Raw genomic sequence first — 26,111 nt, 5'->3', positions numbered from 1 at the left:
GAGGTACACCAAACCAAAAACCGAAATAGGAAAAAGAATCTGCGAACTGTGTTCAAATAACAAAGTAGAAGATGAGTACCATTTCATGATTGAATGCCTCTTTTACGAAAAATCACGAAAAGCATTATTTGAAGAGATTACTAAGCACATTATAAATTTCACGAATATGAGTGACTACAACAAATTTTTAAAATTAATGGGTGATACAAATCTGAATGTACAAATACCAGTTGCCCAAATTATCAAAAATAACACGAACCTTAGACAGCAACATCTTCTGGTAAATTAACATAAATACTTTTCTCCTTTAATACGTCTTTTTTTCTCATTTCCATCTTTCATTGATTTACTGTTTATTGCTTTTTTTATTATTATTATTTCATCTATTTTTTTTTTCCCAATATTATTACCAACATTTATTAATAGTTTTTTTGTAATTGTAGTCTGTTGATTTATTTATTAAACCATTGTTGTGCTTTAGACAGTAATTCTTGTAAAATTTGTATGTTTTATATATGTGTTTTAGCAGTTAGTGTAACCATTTTAATTCCTTCTGAGGAATTTCAAGTGTTTCAATAAACCATTACCTGATATGTGGGCACTCAGCTTGGGCCTCCTGTTTCACTATTTTTTTTATTGAATATTACATGGCACGATATCACTCAAATCGGAAGGCACATTTATTGCTCGAGTTACTGTTCCTATTAAGTTAAGCCATGGAGCAAAAAAGAAAATATGGTTAAGCTGAATACCATGCTTCATGTGGAATGTATAGACCGTGATGTCGGCATTAACTACTGGATACTCAGTGGAAACCACTGGGGCAACGCCACGCTGACCGGCGTCTCCTGCCTGGTAAAAAAACATGCGGGACGGGCTGCAGGGTTTTAAGCCATCGTAGATGTTTTCGAAACGAAAATTAGCGAATAGGTTTTGTTTCGAGCCACTTAAAATGTCCTGTGTGTATTTTTGGTTGGTACTCATCGCGTGCGACGTGCCCCAGAAGTGCCCCAGTTACGAGAAGTCTGCCGTAAATTATTATTTGTTATGGTACTGAGCTGTACGATGGTTGTAATTTTACCATGTCAATTTTCGGGATATACGAACCAATCAAAGGGACTCTAAAGATTGTGATGCCTTCCTTATTAATATACGTAACTAAAAATAAATAAATATAATATTTATTGACACACATATTGATATTAAGATAGTGGTTTGAATTTTAGATATGTAGATTGTGATTGTGATTGTTTGTCAGAAATTTACATAGTTCTTGCTACTTTACGTTTTCCGTGTTAACTAAATTTCTAAAATATTTTTAAATGCCCTATAAGTTTATTTTGGGTATTTATTTGTTCACTATTTTCGTTGCATTTCACTTTCCCCAATGTTTTATGAATTATTTCAGTTTTCTTTTTAATGTTTCTTTTTATGCATATTTTTAAGTAGGCTTATTGTAGGTATATGATGTCTATGTGTGTAGATGACTACTGGTGGCTCCTTATTTATTAGATTATTCATAATTTGTTTAACATTTTCAAATATTCCTGAATATTACATCATGATCCGTATTTCTTCAGCAAACAGGAGTTCTTTCTAAGCTTTCTTTGATTGTGTTTATTCCCCATATTTCTGATCCGTATAACAGGATTGGAAGCTGTAAGGACTCAAAAAGTTTTGTCTTCAAATTTATATTATTGTATTGTTTGTTGTATATATCTTCTATGCTTCTTTCGGCTTTTCTGGCTTTGTCGGTTAGAAGTTCCATTGTCTTTGTCATGGTTCCATTTGAGTTAAATGTGATTCCTAGATATGTGAATTGATTGGTCTTGTTCAGTGTTATGTTTCCACAGGAGAATATTGTATCTTCAGGTTTGCACCCATTTTTGGTGAAAATCATAACTTTTGTTTTCTCTGTATGTTGAACATACATGTAACGTGACCTTGATACACATCATTTTCGTTTGGTTCATAATTCAAACAGTGACTTATCTTGTTTAAGCCTGAAACTGCTTCAGATCATCAAACTATGCAATATCATGGACTACATGTATATACATGCAAAATATTTGTCTTATCATTCTTGAGAAGAACTAGATTAAAGGATCAATTTATAGTGCATTGTGGGTAAACAAAATTAATAAGAATTGCAACTACAGTCCTGAAATTGGGTATATGCATAGGTGCTTGTCTCAACAGCAACAAACAGCTTCCAGCTTTCTGATTGGTCAGTTGTATTGTCTGGCATCTTTGATTTTCAAAAACCCAGAAATGATCATTTCTATGGGTCTAGGAATCTTGATTTTTTTGTGTAGCATTACTGGCTGATGCACTTGCTAAATCATAACAAATATCTTTAGCAGTCGCATGATTTTAGCACCATTTTGGATAAAATGAGGATTAAAAAATTTTATGAAATCAAATTCTCAAATCATCAAATTATTGCTGGTTACATGGTTTGGGTTGCCTTTTTGGATTTCATGAAAAATAGAAATTGAGCAATTATATGTATTGTATTGGTCTGATTGGTTTCAAATTTTTAGTCCCAATTGAGACGCAGTCCGAAAAGGGGGACTTATGTTTTGACCCTTGTGCGTCCGTGTTTCCGTCCTTGCATGCGTCCAGACCTGTATCTTAGAAGTGCCTGGACGAATCAAACTTCACACATACATCATACATGATATTATACATATGCACATCAATTTGTTTTATGATCTGATTCAAGATGGCCGAATGGCGGCCATTTTTGTGCTAAAAAATCATCAAAATCAAGCATTTCTCAGCTGTTTACAGATAGATTTTGTTCAAACTTGATATATACATTAGACATTATGGGACCTTGATGCAAACAATTTTATTTTTCAGATCGGATTCAAAATGGCTGACTGGCGGCCATTTTGTTTTAATGAATGGGCTTCTAGACCCATATCTCTGACTTGCTTTGACCGATTATGTTCAAATTTTTAATATTCATTAAGCATGTCATAGATATTCAGATATATTGGTTTGACAATCCTATTCAAAATGACCGAATGGTGGTCATTTTTGTGCTAAATCATCAAATATCAATATTTCAGGCATTTATGGATGGATTTCATTCAAACTTGGTACATACATTAGACATTACGGGTTCCTGATGCACGTCATTTTATTTTTCAGATCGGATTCAAGATGGCTGACTGGCACGATTTTGTTTTAATAAATGGGCTTCTAGAGCCATATCTCTGAGATGCTTTGACTGATTATGTTCAAATTTTATATATTCGTTATACATCATGTTATATATATACATGTACATGTATTCAAAATGGCTGATTTTGAATGCTGTTCCAGAACAATATCTCTCAATATGGACAAGTACTTGTTTGACGATCAGATACAAATGTCAATTTTAATGTTAAAAAATCATATTCTTGACATGGCTATATTCCAGCTAAATTACTATAAACAAAACTATATATCTTAAATTTGATAACTAACGGGGACTGTGCCATGCATGGCTTGTTGTATATTGTCATTTATTGTTTATTACAACTGTTTTTATTGCAGGCACATTGATCCTATCTATGGGAGAGTACACTTTGCCACTGCTGATAATATAAATGGAGCACTTGCAGTTGGACAAATGACTGCTGAGAAGGTAATAACATCAAGTTCAGAGAGTTAACACCATGTTCATGAAGCACAAATAATTGGATACAGTATTTATCTGGCTAAGAGTCCATGCCCGGACAATCACCCACTCCCACTTTTGATAAAATAAAGAAATTGAGGTCATATCCTAGCATACCTACACCTGTAATAAAATAAAATACCATAAACCTTTTTTTGTTCGTTGTATTAATAGTTGACTTTCTTGCAGGCTGTTGTGATTCTGATAAAAATTTTGAAATATACATGTCAATTGCACAAAACAAGGAGTGAATGCGAAATAGCTGTGACATAAATAGAGCAGCACGTTCACCACTGTTTATGCAGTTTACATTTATTTTTTCAAGATAATTATCAGAAACATAACAGCCAGCATGTCAACAAAAATGTATATTAAAGCAGAAATGGAAGTTCTCTTTTTGAAATATGTCCTGGCCCTAAAAAGGATCGTTTGGTTTGTGTTTAATTATAGAAACGATTCAAGCAAATCTTACAGTGTATGGAGAGCCACGAAGCAAGTGTCACACTCATTCGGCTTTTGCGTCATCGACAATAAAACCAATGTTGCAATATCGTAGCAACCCGTACCTGGGGGGAGAGTGATTGAAAGCATGTTGTTTTAGCTTCATAAAATATTTCTTCATAACTGGGGCCAGCAATTTTGCAATGTCATGCTGAAGACTTTCATTTTTTTTTACCATCTTTCATCACAGCTATTGCATTTCTGTTATGAAAATTATTCTTCTGTCGTTGGAAAAAATTCTTCCTATTTCAAGACCATCGCAATATCCATAAAGCGAGACATTTCAATAGCCAGAACTTGCTGAATGATAACTTTCACCACAATTGATGAGCATACAGTCTGATAAAAAATGCAATGTTGACCTCTATGATGAAACACGAGTAGTGATATCATTCTTAGCCAATCAGAAGCAGATCCTTAAAGGTCAAAGATGATTGGCAAACTGTAAACAAAATCATCGTGCGCCATTGCAGCAGAGTCGTTTGCCACAAGCCGATTTTTCTTGTCAATTTATAAGCTCCACTGTCGACGAATTTTGATGAATATTTTTGTCATTTTTGGTAAAAAGTTATATTTTTTCCTTGTTAAAAATCGCAAGTATAATTGCTTTGATATTATATATATATGTACCTCAGGTAGACCTCTCAGATTTGTTCATTTCATGATGATATCTTCAATTCTCTAATTATAATGAATATTTTTGTCATTTTTGGTAAAAAGTGACGTTTTTGAATTCTTGTTGAAAACAGCAAGTCTGATTGCTTTGATACTATACATATTGTTCATTTTCTAAGGATATCTTCAGTTCTTAATTGAAGTGTGCATTGCTAACAGCAGAGCTATCTCAGCCGACAGGCTGCTTGTTATATTATTTTATCATTAGTATTTTTACATTATTTCATCATTGTGTTCACATTTTTATTGGTCCAAGCCCTTTCAGGGCTGGAGCCCTGTTGTTATCGCTGGAATTTTTCTTTTGGATGGCACTGTACAGTACCACAGTCTAAATAGTGGATGGCACTGTACAGTACCACAGTCTGAATAGTGCATGGCACTGTACAGTACCACAATCTGAATAGTGCATGGCACTGTACAGTACCATAGTCTAAATAGTGGATGGCACTGTACAGTGCCACAATCTGAATAGTGGATGGCACTGTACAGTACCACAATCTGAATAGTGGATGGCACTGTACAGTACCACAATCTGAATAGTGGATGGCACTGTACAGTACCACAGTCTGAATAGTGCATGGCACTGTACAGTACCACAATCTGAATAGTGCATGGCACTGTACAGTACCACAGTCTAAATAGTGGATGGCACTGTACAGTACCACGGTTTGAATAGTGCATGCCACTGTACTGTACCACAGTCTGAATAGTGGATGGCACTGTACAGTGCCACAGTCTGAATAGTGGATGGCACTGTACAGTGCCACAATCTGAATAGTGGATGGCACTGTACAGTACCACAATCTGAATAGTGGATGGCACTGTACAGTACCACAATCTGAATAGTGCATGGCACTGTACAGTACCACAGTCTGAATAGTGCATGGCACTGTACAGTACCACAATCTGAATAGTGGATGGCACTGTACAGTACCACAGTCTAAATAGTGCATGACACTGTACAGTACCACAGTCTGAATAGTGGATGGCACTGTACAGTACCACAGTCTGAATAGTGGATGGCACTGTACAGTACCACAGTCTGAATAGTGGATGGCACTGTACAGTGCCACAGTCTGAATAGTGCATGGCACTGTACAGTACCACAGTCTGAATAGTGGATGGCACTGTACAGTACCACAATCTGAATAGTGGATGGCACTGTACAGTACCACAATCTGAATAGTGGATGGCACTGTACAGTACCACAATCTGAATAGTGGATGGCACTGTACAGTACCACAATCTGAATAGTGGATGGCACTGTACAGTACCACAATCTGAATAGTAGATGGCACTGTACAGTACCACAGTCTAAATAGTGGATGGCACTGTACAGTGCCACAGTCTAAATAGTGGATGGCACTGTACAGTACCACAGTCTGAATAGTGGATGGCACTGTACAGTACCACAGTCTGAATAGTGCATGGCACTGTACAGTGCCACAGTCTAAATAGTGGATGGCACTGTACAGTACCACAGTCTAAATAGTGGATGGCACTGTACAGTACCACAGTCTGAATAGTGCATGGCACTGTACAGTACCACAGTCTGAATAGTGGATGGCACTGTACAGTATCACAGTCTGAATAGTGGATGGCACTGTACAATGCCACAGTCTGAATAGTGGATGGCACTGTACAGTACCACAGTCTGAATAGTGGATGGCACTGTACAGTACCACAGTCTGAATAGTAGATGGCACTGTACAGTACCACAGTCTGAATAGTGGATGGCACTGTACAGTACCACAGTCTGAATAGTGGATGGCACTGTACAGTGCCACAGTCTGAATAGTGGATGGCACTGTACAGTACCACAGTCTGAATAGTGGATGGCACTGTACAGTACCACAGTCTGAATAGTGCATGGCACTGTACAGTACAGTATCACAGTCTGAATAGTGGATGGCACTGTACAGTACCACAGTCTGAATAGTGGATGGCACTGTACAGTACCACAGTCTGAATAGTGGATGGCACTGTACAGTACCACAGTCTGAATAGTGGATGGCACTGTACAGTACCATAGTCTGAATAGTGGATGGCACTGTACAGTACCACAGTCTGAATAGTGGATGGCACTGTACAGTACCACAGTCTGAATAGTGGATGGCACTGTACAGTACCACAGTCTGAATAGTGCATGGCACTGTACAGTACCACAGTCTGAATAGTGGATGGCACTGTACAGTACCACAGTCTGAATAGTGCATGGCACTGTACAGTACCATAGTCTGAATAGTGGATGGCACTGTACAGTGCCACAGTCTGAATAGTGGATGGCACTGTACAGTACCACAATCTGAATAGTAGATGGCACTGTACAGTACCACAGTCTGAATAGTGGATGGCACTGTACAGTACCTCAATCTGAATAGTGGATGGCACTGTACAGTACCACAGTCTGAATAGTGGATGGCACTGTACAGTATCACAGTCTGAATAGTGGATGGCACTGTACAGTACCACAGTCTGAATAGTGGATGGCACTGTACAGTACCACAGTCTGAATAGTGGATGGCACTGTACAGTACCACAGTCTGAATAGTGCATGACACTGTACAGTACCACAGTCTGAATAGTGCATGGCACTGTACAGTACCACAGTCTCAATGGTGCATGGCGCTGTACAGTGCCACAGTCTAAATAGTGGATGGCACTGTACAGTGCCACAGTCTAAATAGTGCATGGCACTGTACTGTATCACAGTCTGAATAGTGGATGGCACTGTACAGTACCACAGTCTGAATAGTGGATGGCACTGTACAGTACCACAGTCTGAATAGTGCATGGCACTGTACTGTATCACAATCTGAATAGTGGATGACACTGTACAGTACCACAGTCTGAATAGTGCATGGCACTGTACAGTACCACAGTCTAAATAGTGCATGGCACTGTACAGTACCACAATCTGAATAGTGGATGGCACTGTACAGTACCACAGTCTAAATAGTGGATGGCACTGTACAGTGCCACAATCTGAATAGTGGATGGCACTGTACAGTACCACAATCTGAATAGTGGATGGCACTGTACAGTACCACAATCTGAATAGTGGATGGCACTGTACAGTACCACAGTCTAAATAGTGCGTGGCACTGTACAGTACCACAGTCTGAATAGTGCATGGCACTGTACAGTACCACAATCTAAATAGTGCATGGCACTGTACAGTACCACAATCTGAATAGTGGATGGCACTGTACAGTACCACAGTCTAAATAGTGGATGGCACTGTACAGTGCCACAATCTGAATAGTGAATGGCACTGTACAATACCACAATCTGAATAGTGGATGGCACTGTACAGTACCACAATCTGAATAGTGGATGGCATTTTACAGTACCACAATATGAATAGTGGATGGCACTGTACAGTACCACAGTCTAAATAGTGCGTGGCACTGTACAGTACCACAGTCTGAATAGTGGATGGCACTGTACAGTACCACAGTATAAATAGTTCATGGCACTGTACAGTACCACAGTCTGAATAGTGGATGGCACTGTAGAGTACCACAGTCTGAATAGTGCATGGCACTGTACAGTACCACTGTCTGAATAGTGCATGACACTGTACAGTACCACAGTCTGAATAGTGGATGGCACTGTACAGTACCACAGTCTGAATAGTGCATGACACTGTACAGTGCCACAGTCTGAATAGTGAATGGCACTGTACAGTACCACAGTCTAAATAGTGCATGGCAGTGTACAGTACTACAGTCTGAATAGTGGATGGCACTGTACAGTACCACAGTCTGAATAGTGGATGGCACTGTACAGTACCACCGTCTAAATATTGGATGGCACTGTACAGTACCACAGTCTAAATAGTGCATGGCACTGTCCAGTACCACAATCTGAATAGTGGATGGCACTGTACAGTACCACAGTCTGAATAGTGCATGGCACTGTACAGTGCCACAGTCTAAATAGTGCATGGCACATTACAGTACCACAGTCTGGATAGTGGATGTCACTGTACAGTACCACAGTCTAAATAGTGCATGGCACTGTACAGTACCACAGTCTAAATAGTGCATGGCACTGTACAGTACCACAGTCTAAATAGTGGATGGCACATACAGTACCACAGTCTGATTAGTGGATGGCACTGTACAGTCCCACTGTCTGAATAGTGGATTGCACTGTACAGTCCCACAGTCTGAATAGTGGATGGCACTGTACAGTCCCACAGTCTGAATAGTGTATGGCACTGTTCAGTACCACAGTCTGAATAGTGGATGCCACTGTACAGTACCACAGTCTAAATAGTGGAGGGCACTGTACAGTACCACAGTCTGAATAGTGCATGGCACTGTACAGTACCACAGTCTGAATAGTGCATGGCACTGTACAGTCCCACAGTCTGAATAGTGCATGGCACTGTACAGTGCCACAGTCTGAATAGTGGATGGCTCTGTACAGTGCCACAGTCTGAATAGTGGGTGGCACTGTACAGTGCCACAGTCTGAATAGTGCATCACACTGTACAGTACCACAGTGTGAATAGTGGATGGCACTGTAAAGTGCCACAGTCTGAATAGTAGGTGGCACTGTACAGTGCCACAGTCTAAATACTGCATGGCACTGTATACTGTAGTACAGTACCACAGTCTGAATTGTGCATGGCACTGTACAGTACCAGAGTCTAAATAGTGCATGGCACTGTACAGTAGCACAGTCTAAATAGTGCATCGCACTGTGCAGTACCACAGTCTAAATAGTGGATGGCACGTACAGTGCCACATTCTGAATAGTAGATGGCACTGTACAGTACCACAGTCTAAATAGTGGATGGCACTGTACAGTGCCACAGTCTGAATAGTGCATGACACTGTACAGTGCCACAGTCTGAATAGTGCATGACACTGTACAGTGCCACAGTCTAAATAGTGGATGGCACTGTACAGTACCACAGTCTCAATAGTGCATGGCACTGTACAGTACCACAGTCTAAATAGTGCATGGCACTACGTATTGTACAGTACCACAGTCTAAATAGTGGATGGCACTGTACAGTACCACAGTCTGAATAGTGGATGGCAGTGTACAGTACCACAGTCTAAATAGTGCATGGCAGTGTACAGTACCACAGTCTGAATAGTGCATGGCACTGTACAGTGTCACAGTCTGAATAGTGGATGGCACTGTACAGTACCACAGTCTGAATAGTGCATGGCACTGTACTGTATCACAATCTGAATAGTGGATGACACTGTACAGTACCACAGTCTGAATAGTGCATGGCACTGTACAGTACCACAGTCTAAATAGTGCATGGCACTGTACAGTACCACAATCTGAATAGTGGATGGCACTGTACAGTACCACAGTCTAAATAGTGGATGGCACTGTACAGTGCCACAATCTGAATAGTGGATGGCACTGTACAGTACCACAATCTGAATAGTGGATGGCACTGTACAGTACCACAATCTGAATAGTGGATGGCACTGTACAGTACCACAGTCTAAATAGTGCGTGGCACTGTACAGTACCACAGTCTGAATAGTGCATGGCACTGTACAGTACCACAATCTAAATAGTGCATGGCACTGTACAGTACCACAATCTGAATAGTGGATGGCACTGTACAGTACCACAGTCTAAATAGTGGATGGCACTGTACAGTGCCACAATCTGAATAGTGAATGGCACTGTACAATACCACAATCTGAATAGTGGATGGCACTGTACAGTACCACAATCTGAATAGTGGATGGCATTTTACAGTACCACAATATGAATAGTGGATGGCACTGTACAGTACCACAGTCTAAATAGTGCGTGGCACTGTACAGTACCACAGTCTGAATAGTGGATGGCACTGTACAGTACCACAGTATAAATAGTTCATGGCATTTTACAGTACCACAGTCTGAATAGTGGATGGCACTGTAGAGTACCACAGTCTGAATAGTGCATGGCACTGTACAGTACCACTGTCTGAATAGTGCATGACACTGTACAGTACCACAGTCTGAATAGTGGATGGCACTGTACAGTACCACAGTCTGAATAGTGCATGACACTGTACAGTGCCACAGTCTGAATAGTGAATGGCACTGTACAGTACCACAGTCTAAATAGTGCATGGCAGTGTACAGTACTACAGTCTGAATAGTGGATGGCACTGTACAGTACCACAGTCTGAATAGTGGATGGCACTGTACAGTACCACCGTCTAAATATTGGATGGCACTGTACAGTACCACAGTCTAAATAGTGCATGGCACTGTCCAGTACCACAATCTGAATAGTGGATGGCACTGTACAGTACCACAGTCTGAATAGTGCATGGCACTGTACAGTGCCACAGTCTAAATAGTGCATGGCACATTACAGTACCACAGTCTGGATAGTGGATGTCACTGTACAGTACCACAGTCTAAATAGTGCATGGCACTGTACAGTACCACAGTCTAAATAGTGCATGGCACTGTACAGTACCACAGTCTAAATAGTGGATGGCACATACAGTACCACAGTCTGATTAGTGGATGGCACTGTACAGTCCCACTGTCTGAATAGTGGATTGCACTGTACAGTCCCACAGTCTGAATAGTGGATGGCACTGTACAGTCCCACAGTCTGAATAGTGTATGGCACTGTTCAGTACCACAGTCTGAATAGTGGATGCCACTGTACAGTACCACAGTCTAAATAGTGGAGGGCACTGTACAGTACCACAGTCTGAATAGTGCATGGCACTGTACAGTACCACAGTCTGAATAGTGCATGGCACTGTACAGTCCCACAGTCTGAATAGTGCATGGCACTGTACAGTGCCACAGTCTGAATAGTGGATGGCTCTGTACAGTGCCACAGTCTGAATAGTGGGTGGCACTGTACAGTGCCACAGTCTGAATAGTGCATCACACTGTACAGTACCACAGTGTGAATAGTGGATGGCACTGTAAAGTGCCACAGTCTGAATAGTAGGTGGCACTGTACAGTGCCACAGTCTAAATACTGCATGGCACTGTATACTGTAGTACAGTACCACAGTCTGAATTGTGCATGGCACTGTACAGTACCAGAGTCTAAATAGTGCATGGCACTGTACAGTACCACAGTCTAAATAGTGCATCGCACTGTGCAGTACCACAGTCTAAATAGTGGATGGCACGTACAGTGCCACATTCTGAATAGTAGATGGCACTGTACAGTACCACAGTCTAAATAGTGGATGGCACTGTACAGTGCCACAGTCTGAATAGTGCATGACACTGTACAGTGCCACAGTCTGAATAGTGCATGACACTGTACAGTGCCACAGTCTAAATAGTGGATGGCACTGTACAGTACCACAGTCTCAATAGTGCATGGCACTGTACAGTACCACAGTCTAAATAGTGCATGGCACTACGTATTGTACAGTACCACAGTCTAAATAGTGGATGGCACTGTACAGTACCACAGTCTGAATAGTGGATGGCAGTGTACAGTACCACAGTCTAAATAGTGCATGGCAGTGTACAGTACCACAGTCTGAATAGTGCATGGCACTGTACAGTGTCACAGTCTGAATAGTGCATGGCACTGTACAGTACCACAGTCTGAATAGTGGATGGCACTGTACAGTACCACAGTCTAAATAGTGGATGGCACTGTACGTATTGTACAGTACCACAGTCTAAATAGTGGATGGCACTGTACAGTACCACAGTCTGAATAATGGATGGCACTGTACAGTACCACAGTCTGAATAGTGCATGGCACTGTACAGTGCCACAGTCTGAATAGTGGATATCACTGTACAGTACCACAGTCTAAATATTGGATGGCACTGTACAGTACCACAGTCTAAATAGTGCATGGCACTGTCCAGTACCACAATCTGAATAGTGGATGGCACTGTACAGTACCACAGTCTGAATAGTGCATGGCACTGTACAGTCCCACAGTCTGAATAGTGGATGGCACTGTACAGTGCCACAGTCTGAATAGTTGATGGCACTGTACAGTGCCACAGTCTATATAGTGCATCGCACTGTACAGTACCACAGTCTAAATAGTGGATGGCACGTACAGTGCCACAGTCTGAATAGTAGATGGCACTGTACAGTACCACAGTCTATATAGTGGATGGCACTGTACAGTGCCACAGTCTGAATAGTGGATGGCACTGTACAGTACCATAATCTGAATAGTGGATGGCACGTACAGTGCCACAGTCTGAATAGTAGATGGCACTGTACAGTACCACAGTCTAAATAGTGGATGGCACTGTACAGTGCCACAGTCTGAATAGTGAATGGCACTGTACAGTACCAAAGTCTAAATAGTGCATGGCAGTGTACAGTACCACAATCTGAATAGTGGATGGCACTGTACAGTACCACAGTCTGAATAGTGCATGGCACTGTACAGTGCCACAGTCTAAATAGTGCATGGCACTGTACAGTACCACAGTCTGAATAGTGCATGGCACTGTACAGTGCCACAGTCTAAATAGTGGATGGCACTGTACAGTACCACAGTCTGAATAGTGGATGGCACTGTACAGTACCACAGTCTGAATAGTGGATTGCACTGTACAGTACCACAGTCTGAATAGTGCATGGCACTGTACAGTACCACAGTCTGAATAGTGGATATCACTGTACAGTACCACAGTCTAAATATTGGATGGCACTGTACAGTACCACAGTCTAAATAGTGCATGGCACTGTCCAGTACCACAATCTGAATAGTGGATGGCACTGTACAGTACCACAGTCTGAATAGTGCATGGCACTGTACAGTGCCACAATCTGAATAGTGGATGGCACTGTACAGTACCACAGTCTGAATAGTGCATGGCACTGTACAGTGCCACAGTCTAAATAGTGGATGGCACTGTACAGTACCACAGTCTGAATAGTGCATGGCACTGTACAGTGCCACAGTCTAAATAGTGCATGGCACTGTACAGCACCACAGTCTGAATAGTGGATATCACTGTACAGTACCACAGTCTAAATATTGGACGGCACTGTACAGTACCACAGTCTAAATAGTGCATGGCACTGTCCAGTACCACAATCTGAATAGTGGATGGCACTGTACAGTACCACAGTCTGAATAGTGGATGGCACTGTACAGTATCAGTCTGAATAGTGGATGGCACTGTACAGTGCCACAGTCTAAATAGTGCATGGCACTGTACAGTACCACAGTCTGAATAGTGGATGGCTCTGTACAGTATCACAGTCTGAATAGTGGATGGCACTGTACAGTGCCACAGTCTGAATAGTGGATGGCACTGTACAGTACCACAGTCTGAATAGTGGATGGCACTGTACAGTACCACAGTCTGAATAGTAGATGGCACTGTACAGTACCACAGTCTGAATAGTGGATGGCACTGTACAGTACCACAGACTGAATAGTGGATGGCACTGTACAGTGCCACAGTCTGAATAGTGGATGGCACTGTACAGTACCACAGTCTGAATAGTGGATGGCACTGTACAGTACCACAGTCTGAATAGTGCATGGCACTGTACAGTACAGTATCACAGTCTGAATAGTGGATGGCACTATACAGTACCACAGTCTGAATAGTGGATGGCACTGTACAGTACCACAGTCTGAATAGTGGATGGCACTGTACAGTACCACAGTCTGAATAGTGGATGGCACTGTACAGTACCACAGTCTGAATAGTGGATGGCACTGTACAGTACCACAGTCTGAATAGTGGATGGCACTGTACAGTACCACAGTCTGAATAGTGGATGGCACTGTACAGTACCACAGTCTGAATAGTGGATGGCACTGTACAGTACCACAGTCTGAATAGTGGATGGCACTGTACAGTGCCACAGTCTGAATAGTGGATGGCACTGTACAGTACCACAATCTGAATAGTAGATGGCACTGTACAGTACCACAGTCTGAATAGTGGATGGCACTGTACAGTACCTCAATCTGAATAGTGGATGGCACTGTACAGTACCACAGTCTGAATAGTGGATGGCACTGTACAGTACCACAGTCTGAATAGTGGATGGCACTGTACAGTACCACAGTCTGAATAGTGGATGGCACTGTACAGTACCACAGTCTGAATAGTGGATGGCACTGTACAGTACCATAGTCTGAATAGTGGATGGCACTGTACAGTACCACAGTCTGAATAGTGGATGGCACTGTACAGTACCACAGTCTGAATAGTGGATGGCACTGTACAGTACCACAGTCTGAATAGTGCATGGCACTGTACAGTACCACAGTCTGAATAGTGGATGGCACTGTACAGTACCACAGTCTGAATAGTGCATGGCACTGTACAGTACCATAGTCTGAATAGTGGATGGCACTGTACAGTGCCACAGTCTGAATAGTGGATGGCACTGTACAGTACCACAATCTGAATAGTAGATGGCACTGTACAGTACCACAGTCTGAATAGTGGATGGCACTGTACAGTACCTCAATCTGAATAGTGGATGGCACTGTACAGTACCACAGTCTGAATAGTGGATGGCACTGTACAGTACCACAGTCTGAATAGTGGATGGCACTGTACAGTACCACAGTCTGAATAGTGGATGGCACTGTACAGTACCACAGTCTGAATAGTGGATGGCACTGTACAGTACCACAGTCTGAATAGTGCATGACACTGTACAGTACCACAGTCTGAATAGTGCATGGCACTGTACAGTACCACAGTCTCAATGGTGCATGGCGCTGTACAGTGCCACAGTCTAAATAGTGGATGGCACTGTACAGTGCCACAGTCTAAATAGTGCATGGCACTGTACTGTATCACAGTCTGAATAGTGGATGGCACTGTACAGTACCACAGTGTGAATAGTGCATGGCACTGTACAGTACCACAGTCTGAATAGTGCATGGCACTGTACTGTATCACAATCTGAATAGTGGATGACACTGTACAGTACCACAGTCTGAATAGTGCATGGCACTGTACAGTACCACAGTCTAAATAGTGCATGGCACTGTACAGTACCACAATCTGAATAGTGGATGGCACTGTACAGTACCACAGTCTAAATAGTGGATGGCACTGTACAGTGCCACAATCTGAATAGTGGATGGCACTGTACAGTACCACAATCTGAATAGTGGATGGCACTGTACAGTACCACAATCTGAATAGTGGATGGCACTGTACAGTACCACAATCTAAATAGTGCGTGGCACTGTACAGTACCACAGTCTGAATAGTGCATGGCACTGTACAGTACCACAGTCTGAATTGTGGATGGCACTGTACAGTACCACAGTCTGAATAGTGGATGGCACTGTACAGTACCACAGTCTGAATAGTGAATGGCACTGTACAGTACCACAGTCTGAATAGAGGATGGCACTGTACAGTGCCACAGTCTGAATAGTGGATGGCACTGTACAGTACCACAATCTGAATAGTAGATGGCACTGTACAGTACCACAGTTTGAATAGTGGATGGCACTGTACAGTACCACAGTCTAAATAGTGGATGGCACGTACAGTACCACAGTATGAATAGTGCATGGCACTGTACAGTACCACAGTCTGAATAGTGCATGACACTGTACAGTGCCACAGTCTAAATAGTGCATGACACTGTACAGTACCACAGTCTGAATAGTGCATGGCACTGTACAGTACCACAGTCTAAATGGTGCATGGCACTGTACAGTGCCACAGTCTAAATAGTGGATGGCACTGTACAGTGCCGCAGTCTAAATAGTGCATGGCACTGTACTGTATCACAGTCTGAATAGTGGATGGCACTGTACAGTGCCACAGTCTAAATAGTGCATGGCACTGTACTGTATCACAATCTGAATAGTGGATGGCACTGTACAGTACCACAGTCTGAATAGTGGATGGCACTGTACAGTACCACAGTCTGAATAGTGCATGGCACTGTACTGTATCACAATCTGAATAGTGGATGACACTGTACTGTATCACAATCTGAATAGTGGATGACACTGTACAGTACCACAGTCTGAATAGTGCATGTCACTGTACAGTACCACAGTCTAAATAGTGCATGGCACTGTACAGTACCACAGTCTGAATAGTGCATGGCACTGTACAGTACCACAATCTGAATAGTGGATGGCACTGTACAGTGCCACAGTCTAAATAGTGGATGGCACTGTACAGTGCCACAATCTGAATAGTGGATGGCACTGTACAGTACCACAATCTGAATAGTGGATGGCACTGTACAGTACCACAATCTGAATAGTGGATGGCACTGTACAGTACCACAGTCTAAATAGTGCGAGGCACTGTACAGTACCACAGTCTGAATAGTGGATGGCACGGTACAGTACCACAGTATAAATAGTTCATGGCACTGTACAGTACCACAGTCTGAATAGTGGATGGCACTGTAGAGTACCACAGTCTGAATAGTGCATGGCACTGTACAGTACCACTGTCTGAATAGTGCATGACACTGTACAGTACCACAGTCTGAATAGTGGATGGCACTGTACAGTACCACAGTCTGAATAGTGGATGGCACTGTACAGTACCACAGTCTGAATTGTGAATGGCACTGTACAGTACCACAGTCTGAATAGAGGATGGCACTGTACAGTGCCACAGTCTGAATAGTGGATGGCACTGTACAGTACCACAATCTGAATAGTAGATGGCACTGTACAGTACCACAGTCTGAATAGTGGATGGCACTGTACAGTACCACAGTCTAAATAGTGGATGGCACGTACAGTACCACAGTATGAATAGTGCATGGCACTGTACAGTACCACAGTCTGAATAGTGCATGACACTGTACAGTGCCACAGTCTAAATAGTGCATGACACTGTACAGTACCACAGTCTGAATAGTGCATGGCACTGTACAGTACCACAGTCTAAATGGTGCATGGCACTGTACAGTGCCACAGTCTAAATAGTGGATGGCACTGTACAGTGCCGCAGTCTAAATAGTGCATGGCACTGTACTGTATCACAGTCTGAATAGTGGATGGCACTGTACAGTGCCACAGTCTAAATAGTGCATGGCACTGTACTGTATCACAATCTGAATAGTGGATGGCACTGTACAGTACCACAGTCTGAATAGTGGATGGCACTGTACAGTACCACAGTCTGAATAGTGCATGGCACTGTACTGTATCACAATCTGAATAGTGGATGACACTGTACTGTATCACAATCTGAATAGTGGATGACACTGTACAGTACCACAGTCTGAATAGTGCATGTCACTGTACAGTACCACAGTCTAAATAGTGCATGGCACTGTACAGTACCACAGTCTGAATAGTGCATGGCACTGTACAGTACCACAATCTGAATAGTGGATGGCACTGTACAGTGCCACAGTCTAAATAGTGGATGGCACTGTACAGTGCCACAATCTGAATAGTGGATGGCACTGTACAGTACCACAATCTGAATAGTGGATGGCACTGTACAGTACCACAATCTGAATAGTGGATGGCACTGTACAGTACCACAGTCTAAATAGTGCGAGGCACTGTACAGTACCACAGTCTGAATAGTGGATGGCACGGTACAGTACCACAGTATAAATAGTTCATGGCACTGTACAGTACCACAGTCTGAATAGTGCATGGCACTGTACAGTACCACAGTCTAAATGGTGCATGGCACTGTACAGTGCCACAGTCTAAATAGTGGATGGCACTGTACAGTGCCGCAGTCTAAATAGTGCATGGCACTGTACTGTATCACAGTCTGAATAGTGGATGGCACTGTACAGTGCCACAGTCTAAATAGTGCATGGCACTGTACTGTATCACAATCTGAATAGTGGATGGCACTGTACAGTACCACAGTCTGAATAGTGGATGGCACTGTACAGTACCACAGTCTGAATAGTGCATGGCACTGTACTGTATCACAATCTGAATAGTGGATGACACTGTACAGTACCACAGTCTAAATAGTGGATGGCACGTACAGTACCACAGTATGAATAGTGCATGGCACTGTACAGTACCACAGTCTGAATAGTGCATGACACTGTACAGTGCCACAGTCTAAATAGTGCATGACCCTGTACAGTGCCACAGTCTGAATAGTGGATGGCACTGTACAGTACCACAATCTGAATAGTAGATGGCACTGTACAGTACCACAGTCTGAATAGTGGATGGCACTGTACAGTACCACAGTCTAAATAGTGGATGGCACGTACAGTACCACAGTATGAATAGTGCATGGCACTGTACAGTACCACAGTCTGAATAGTGCATGACACTGTACAGTGCCACAGTCTAAATAGTGCATGACACTGTACAGTACCACAGTCTGAATAGTGCATGGCACTGTACAGTACCACAGTCTAAATGGTGCATGGCACTGTACAGTGCCACAGTCTAAATAGTGGATGGCACTGTACAGTGCCGCAGTCTAAATAGTGCATGGCACTGTACTGTATCACAGTCTGAATAGTGGATGGCACTGTACAGTGCCACAGTCTAAATAGTGCATGGCACTGTACTGTATCACAATCTGAATAGTGGATGGCACTGTACAGTACCACAGTCTGAATAGTGGATGGCACTGTACAGTACCACAGTCTGAATAGTGCATGGCACTGTACTGTATCACAATCTGAATAGTGGATGACACTGTACTGTATCACAATCTGAATAGTGGATGACACTGTACAGTACCACAGTCTGAATAGTGCATGTCACTGTACAGTACCACAGTCTAAATAGTGCATGGCACTGTACAGTACCACAGTCTGAATAGTGCATGGCACTGTACAGTACCACAATCTGAATAGTGGATGGCACTGTACAGTGCCACAGTCTAAATAGTGGATGGCACTGTACAGTGCCACAATCTGAATAGTGGATGGCACTGTACAGTACCACAATCTGAATAGTGGATGGCACTGTACAGTACCACAATCTGAATAGTGGATGGCACTGTACAGTACCACAGTCTAAATAGTGCGAGGCACTGTACAGTACCACAGTCTGAATAGTGGATGGCACGGTACAGTACCACAGTATAAATAGTTCATGGCACTGTACAGTACCACAGTCTGAATAGTGGATGGCACTGTAGAGTACCACAGTCTGAATAGTGCATGGCACTGTACAGTACCACTGTCTGAATAGTGCATGACACTGTACAGTACCACAGTCTGAATAGTGGATGGCACTGTACAGTACCACAGTCTGAATAGTGCATGACACTGTACAGTGCCACAGTCTGAATAGTGAATGGCACTGTACAGTACCACAGTCTAAATAGTGCATGGCAGTGTACAGTACCACAGTCTGAATAGTGGATGGCACTGTACAGTACCACAGTCTGAATAGTGGATGGCACTGTACAGTACCACAGTCTAAATATTGGATGGCACTGTACAGTACCTCAGTCTAAATAGTGCATGGCACTGTCCAGTACCACAATCTGAATAGTGGATGGCACTGTACAGTACCACAGTCTGAATAGTGCATGGCACTGTACAGTGCCACAGTCTAAATAGTGCATGGCACTGTACAGTACCACAGTCTGGATAGTGGATGTCACTGTACAGTACCACAGTCTAAATAGTGCATGGCACTGTACAGTACCACAGTCTAAATAGTGCATGGCACTGTACAGTACCACAGTCTAAATAGTGCATGGCACTGTACAGTACCACAGTCTGAATAGTGGATGGCACTGTACAATCCCACTGTCTGAATAGTGGATTGCACTGTACAGTCCCACAGTCTGAATAGTGGATGGCACTGTACTGTCCCACAGTCTGAATAGTGTATGACACTGTACAGTACCACAGTCTGAATAGTGGATATCACTGTACAGTACCACAGTCTAAATATTGGATGGCACTGTACAGTACCACAGTCTAAATAGTGCATGGCACTGTCCAGTACCACAATCTGAATAGTGGATGGCACTGTACAGTACCACAGTCTGAATAGTGCATGGCACTGTACAGTGCCACAGTCTAAATAGTGCATGGCACTGTACAGTACCACAGTCTAAATAGTGCATGGCACTGTACAGTACCACAGTCTGAATAGTGGATGGCACTGTACAATCCCACTGTCTGAATAGTGGATTGCACTGTACAGTCCCACAGTCTGAATAGTGGATGGCACTGTACAGTCCCACAGTCTGAATAGTGTATGGCACTGTACAGTACCACAGTCTGAATAGTGGATATCACTGTACAGTACCACAATCTGAATAGTGGATGGCACTGTACAGTACCACAGTCTAAATAGTGCGAGGCACTGTACAGTACCACAGTCTGAATAGTGGATGGCACGGTACAGTACCACAGTATAAATAGTTCATGGCACTGTACAGTACCACAGTCTGAATAGTGCATGGCACTGTACAGTACCACAGTCTAAATGGTGCATGGCACTGTACAGTGCCACAGTCTAAATAGTGGATGGCACTGTACAGTGCCGCAGTCTAAATAGTGCATGGCACTGTACTGTATCACAGTCTGAATAGTGGATGGCACTGTACAGTGCCACAGTCTAAATAGTGCATGGCACAGTACTGTATCACAATCTGAATAGTGGATGGCACTGTACAGTACCACAGTCTGAATAGTGGATGGCACTGTACAGTACCACAGTCTGAATAGTGCATGGCACTGTACTGTATCACAATCTGAATAGTGGATGACACTGTACAGTACCACAGTCTAAATAGTGGATGGCACGTACAGTACCACAGTATGAATAGTGCATGGCACTGTACAGTACCACAGTCTGAATAGTGCATGACACTGTACAGTGCCACAGTCTAAATAGTGCATGACACTGTACAGTGCCACAGTCTGAATAGTGGATGGCACTGTACAGTACCACAATCTGAATAGTAGATGGCACTGTACAGTACCACAGTCTGAATAGTGGATGGCACTGTACAGTACCACAGTCTAAATAGTGGATGGCACGTACAGTACCACAGTATGAATAGTGCATGGCACTGTACAGTACCACAGTCTGAATAGTGCATGACACTGTACAGTGCCACAGTCTAAATAGTGCATGACACTGTACAGTACCACAGTCTGAATAGTGCATGGCACTGTACAGTACCACAGTCTAAATGGTGCATGGCACTGTACAGTGCCGCAGTCTAAATAGTGCATGGCACTGTACTGTATCACAGTCTGAATAGTGGATGGCACTGTACAGTGCCACAGTCTAAATAGTGCATGGCACTGTACTGTATCACAATCTGAATAGTGGATGGCACTGTACAGTACCACAGTCTGAATAGTGGATGGCACTGTACTGTATCACAATCTGAATAGTGCATGGCACTGTACTGTATCACAATCTGAATAGTGGATGACACTGTACTGTATCACAATCTGAATAGTGGATGACACTGTACAGTACCACAGTCTGAATAGTGCATGTCACTGTACAGTACCACAGTCTAAATAGTGCATGGCACTGTACAGTACCACAGTCTGAATAGTGCATGGCACTGTACAGTACCACAATCTGAATAGTGGATGGCACTGTACAGTGCCACAGTCTAAATAGTGGATGGCACTGTACAGTGCCACAATCTGAATAGTGGATGGCACTGTACAGTACCACAATCTGAATAGTGGATGGCACTGTACAGTACCACAATCTGAATAGTGGATGGCACTGTACAGTACCACAGTCTAAATAGTGCGAGGCACTGTACAGTACCACAGTCTGAATAGTGGATGGCACGGTACAGTACCACAGTATAAATAGTTCATGGCACTGTACAGTACCACAGTCTGAATAGTGGATGGCACTGTAGAGTACCACAGTCTGAATAGTGCATGGCACTGTACAGTACCACTGTCTGAATAGTGCATGACACTGTACAGTACCACAGTCTGAATAGTGGATGGCACTGTACAGTACCACAGTCTGAATAGTGCATGACACTGTACAGTGCCACAGTCTGAATAGTGAATGGCACTGTACAGTACCACAGTCTAAATAGTGCATGGCAGTGTACAGTACCACAGTCTGAATAGTGGATGGCACTGTACAGTACCACAGTCTGAATAGTGGATGGCACTGTACAGTACCACAGTCTAAATATTGGATGGCACTGTACAGTACCTCAGTCTAAATAGTGCATGGCACTGTCCAGTACCACAATCTGAATAGTGGATGGCACTGTACAGTACCACAGTCTGAATAGTGCATGGCACTGTACAGTGCCACAGTCTAAATAGTGCATGGCACTGTACAGTACCACAGTCTGGATAGTGGATGTCACTGTACAGTACCACAGTCTAAATAGTGCATGGCACTGTACAGTACCACAGTCTAAATAGTGCATGGCACTGTACAGTACCACAGTCTAAATAGTGCATGGCACTGTACAGTACCACAGTCTGAATAGTGGATGGCACTGTACAATCCCACTGTCTGAATAGTGGATTGCACTGTACAGTCCCACAGTCTGAATAGTGGATGGCACTGTACTGTCCCACAGTCTGAATAGTGTATGACACTGTACAGTACCACAGTCTGAATAGTGGATATCACTGTACAGTACCACAGTCTAAATATTGGATGGCACTGTACAGTACCACAGTCTAAATAGTGCATGGCACTGTCCAGTACCACAATCTGAATAGTGGATGGCACTGTACAGTACCACAGTCTGAATAGTGCATGGCACTGTACAGTGCCACAGTCTAAATAGTGCATGGCACTGTACAGTACCACAGTCTGAATAGTGCATGGCACTGTACAGTGCCACAGTCTAAATAGTGGATGGCACTGTACAGTACCACAGTCTGAATAGCGGATGGCACTGTACAGTACCACAGTCTGAATAGTGGATTGCACTGTACAGTACCACAGTCTGAATAGTGGATTGATCTGTACAGTACCACAGTCTGAATAGTGCATGGCACTGTACAGTACCACAGTCTGAATAGAGGATGGCACTGTACAGTGCCACAGTCTGAATAGTGGATGGCACTGTACAGTACCACAATCTGAATAGTAGATGGCACTGTACAGTACCACAGTCTGAATAGTGGATGGCACTGTACAGTACCACAGTCTAAATAGTGGATGGCACGTACAGTACCACAGTATGAATAGTGCATGGCACTGTACAGTACCACAGTCTGAATAGTGCATGACACTGTACAGTGCCACAGTCTAAATAGTGCATGACACTGTACAGTACCACAGTCTGAATAGTGCATGGCTCTGTACAGTACCACAGTCTAAATGGTGCATGGCACCGTACAGTGCCACAGTCTAAATAGTGGATGGCACTGTACAGTGCTGCAGTCTAAATAGTGCATGGCACTGTACTGTATCACAGTCTGAATAGTGGATGGCACTGTACAGTGCCACAGTCTAAATAGTGCATGGCACTGTGCTGTATCACAATCTGAATAGTGGATGGCACTGTACAGTACCACAGTCTGAATAGTGGATGGCACTGTACAGTACCACAGTCTGAATAGTGCATGGCACTGTACTGTATCACAATCTGAATAGTGGATGACACTGTACTGTATCACAATCTGAATAGTGGATGACACTGTACAGTACCACAGTCTGAATAGTGCATGTCACTGTACAGTACCACAGTCTAAATAGTGCATGGCACTGTACAGTACCACAGTCTGAATACTGCATGGCACTGTACAGTACCACAATCTGAATAGTGGATGGCACTGTACAGTGCCACAGTCTAAATAGTGGATGGCACTGTACAGTGCCACAATCTGAATAGTGGATGGCACTGTACAGTACCACAATCTGAATAGTGGATGGCACTGTACAGTACCACAATCTGAATAGTGGATGGCACTGTACAGTCCCACATTCTAAATAGTGCAAGGCACTGTACAGTACCACAGTCTGAATAGTGGATGGCACGGTACAGTACCACAGTATAAATAGTTCATGGCACTGTACAGTACCACAGTCTGAATAGTGGATGGCACTGTAGAGTACCACAGTCTGAATAGTGCATGGCACTGTACAGTACCACTGTCTGAATAGTGCATGACACTGTACAGTACCACAGTCTGAATAGTGGATGGCACTGTACAGTACCACAGTCTGAATAGTGCATGACACTGTACAGTGCCACAGTCTGAATAGTGAATGGCACTGTACAGTACCACAGTCTAAATAGTGCATGGCAGTGTACAGTACCACAGTCTGAATAGTGGATGGCACTGTACAGTACCACAGTCTGAATAGTGGATGGCACTGTACAGTACCACAGTCTAAATATTGGATGGCACTGTACAGTACCTCAGTCTAAATAGTGCATGGCACTGTCCAGTACCACAATCTGAATAGTGGATGGCACTGTACAGTACCACAGTCTGAATAGTGCATGGCACTCTACAGTGCCACAGTCTAAATAGTGCATGGCACTGTACAGTACCACAGTCTGGATAGTGGATGTCACTGTACAGTACCACAGTCTAAATAGTGCATGGCACTGTACAGTACCACAGTCTAAATAGTGCATGGCACTGTACAGTACCACAGTCTAAATAGTGCATGGCACTGTACAGTACCACAGTCTGAATAGTGGATGGCACTGTACAATCCCACTGTCTGAATAGTGGATTGCACTGTACAGTCCCACAGTCTGAATAGTGGATGGCACTGTACAGTCCCACAGTCTGAATAGTGTATGGCACTGTACAGTACCACAGTCTGAATAGTGGATATCACTGTACAGTACCACAGTCTAAATATTGGATGGCACTGTACAGTACCACAGTCTAAATAGTGCATGGCACTGTCCATTACCACAATCTGAATAGTGGATGGCACTGTACAGTACCACAGTCTGAATAGTGCATGGCACTGTACAGTGCCACAGTCTAAATAGTGCATGGCACTGTACAGTACCACAGTCTGAATAGTGCATGGCACTGTACAGTGCCACAGTCTAAATAGTGGATGGCACTGTACAGTACCACAGTCTGAATAGTGGATGGCACTGTACAGTACCACAGTCTGAATAGTGGATTGCACTGTACAGTACCACAGTCTGAATAGTGGATTGATCTGTACAGTACCACAGTCTGAATAGTGCATGGCACTGTACAGTACCACAGTCTGAATAGTGGATATCACTGTACAGTACCACAGTCTAAATATTGGATGGCACTGTACAGTACCACAGTCTGAATAGTGCATGACACTGTACAGTACCACAGTCTAAATAGTGGATGGCACGTACAGTGCCACAGTCTGAATAGTAGATGGCACTGTACAGTACCACAGTCTAAATAGTGCATGGCACTGT

General features: G+C 43.1%; 1 protein-coding gene across 2 annotated transcripts in view; it reads left to right on the top strand.

Annotated features, from left to right (window-relative positions):
• Window positions 1–26,111, top strand: part of LOC102802556 (amine oxidase [flavin-containing] B-like) — a 228,037-nt gene that overhangs the window by 156,217 nt on the left and 45,709 nt on the right. For both annotated transcript variants that reach the window (XM_085498623.1, XM_085498622.1), the window contains one exon: window positions 3,550–3,640. In XM_085498623.1, coding sequence (XP_085354749.1) covers window positions 3,550–3,640 — 91 coding nt within the window. The remainder of the gene's footprint in view (window positions 1–3,549; window positions 3,641–26,111) is intronic.

The sequence above is a fragment of the Saccoglossus kowalevskii genome, chromosome 4, assembly GCF_978046115.1.
Source record: "Saccoglossus kowalevskii chromosome 4, keSacKowa6.1, whole genome shotgun sequence".
NCBI classification, from domain to species: domain Eukaryota; kingdom Metazoa; phylum Hemichordata; class Enteropneusta; family Harrimaniidae; genus Saccoglossus; species Saccoglossus kowalevskii.
This window is presented reverse-complemented; position numbering and strand designations above follow the sequence as displayed.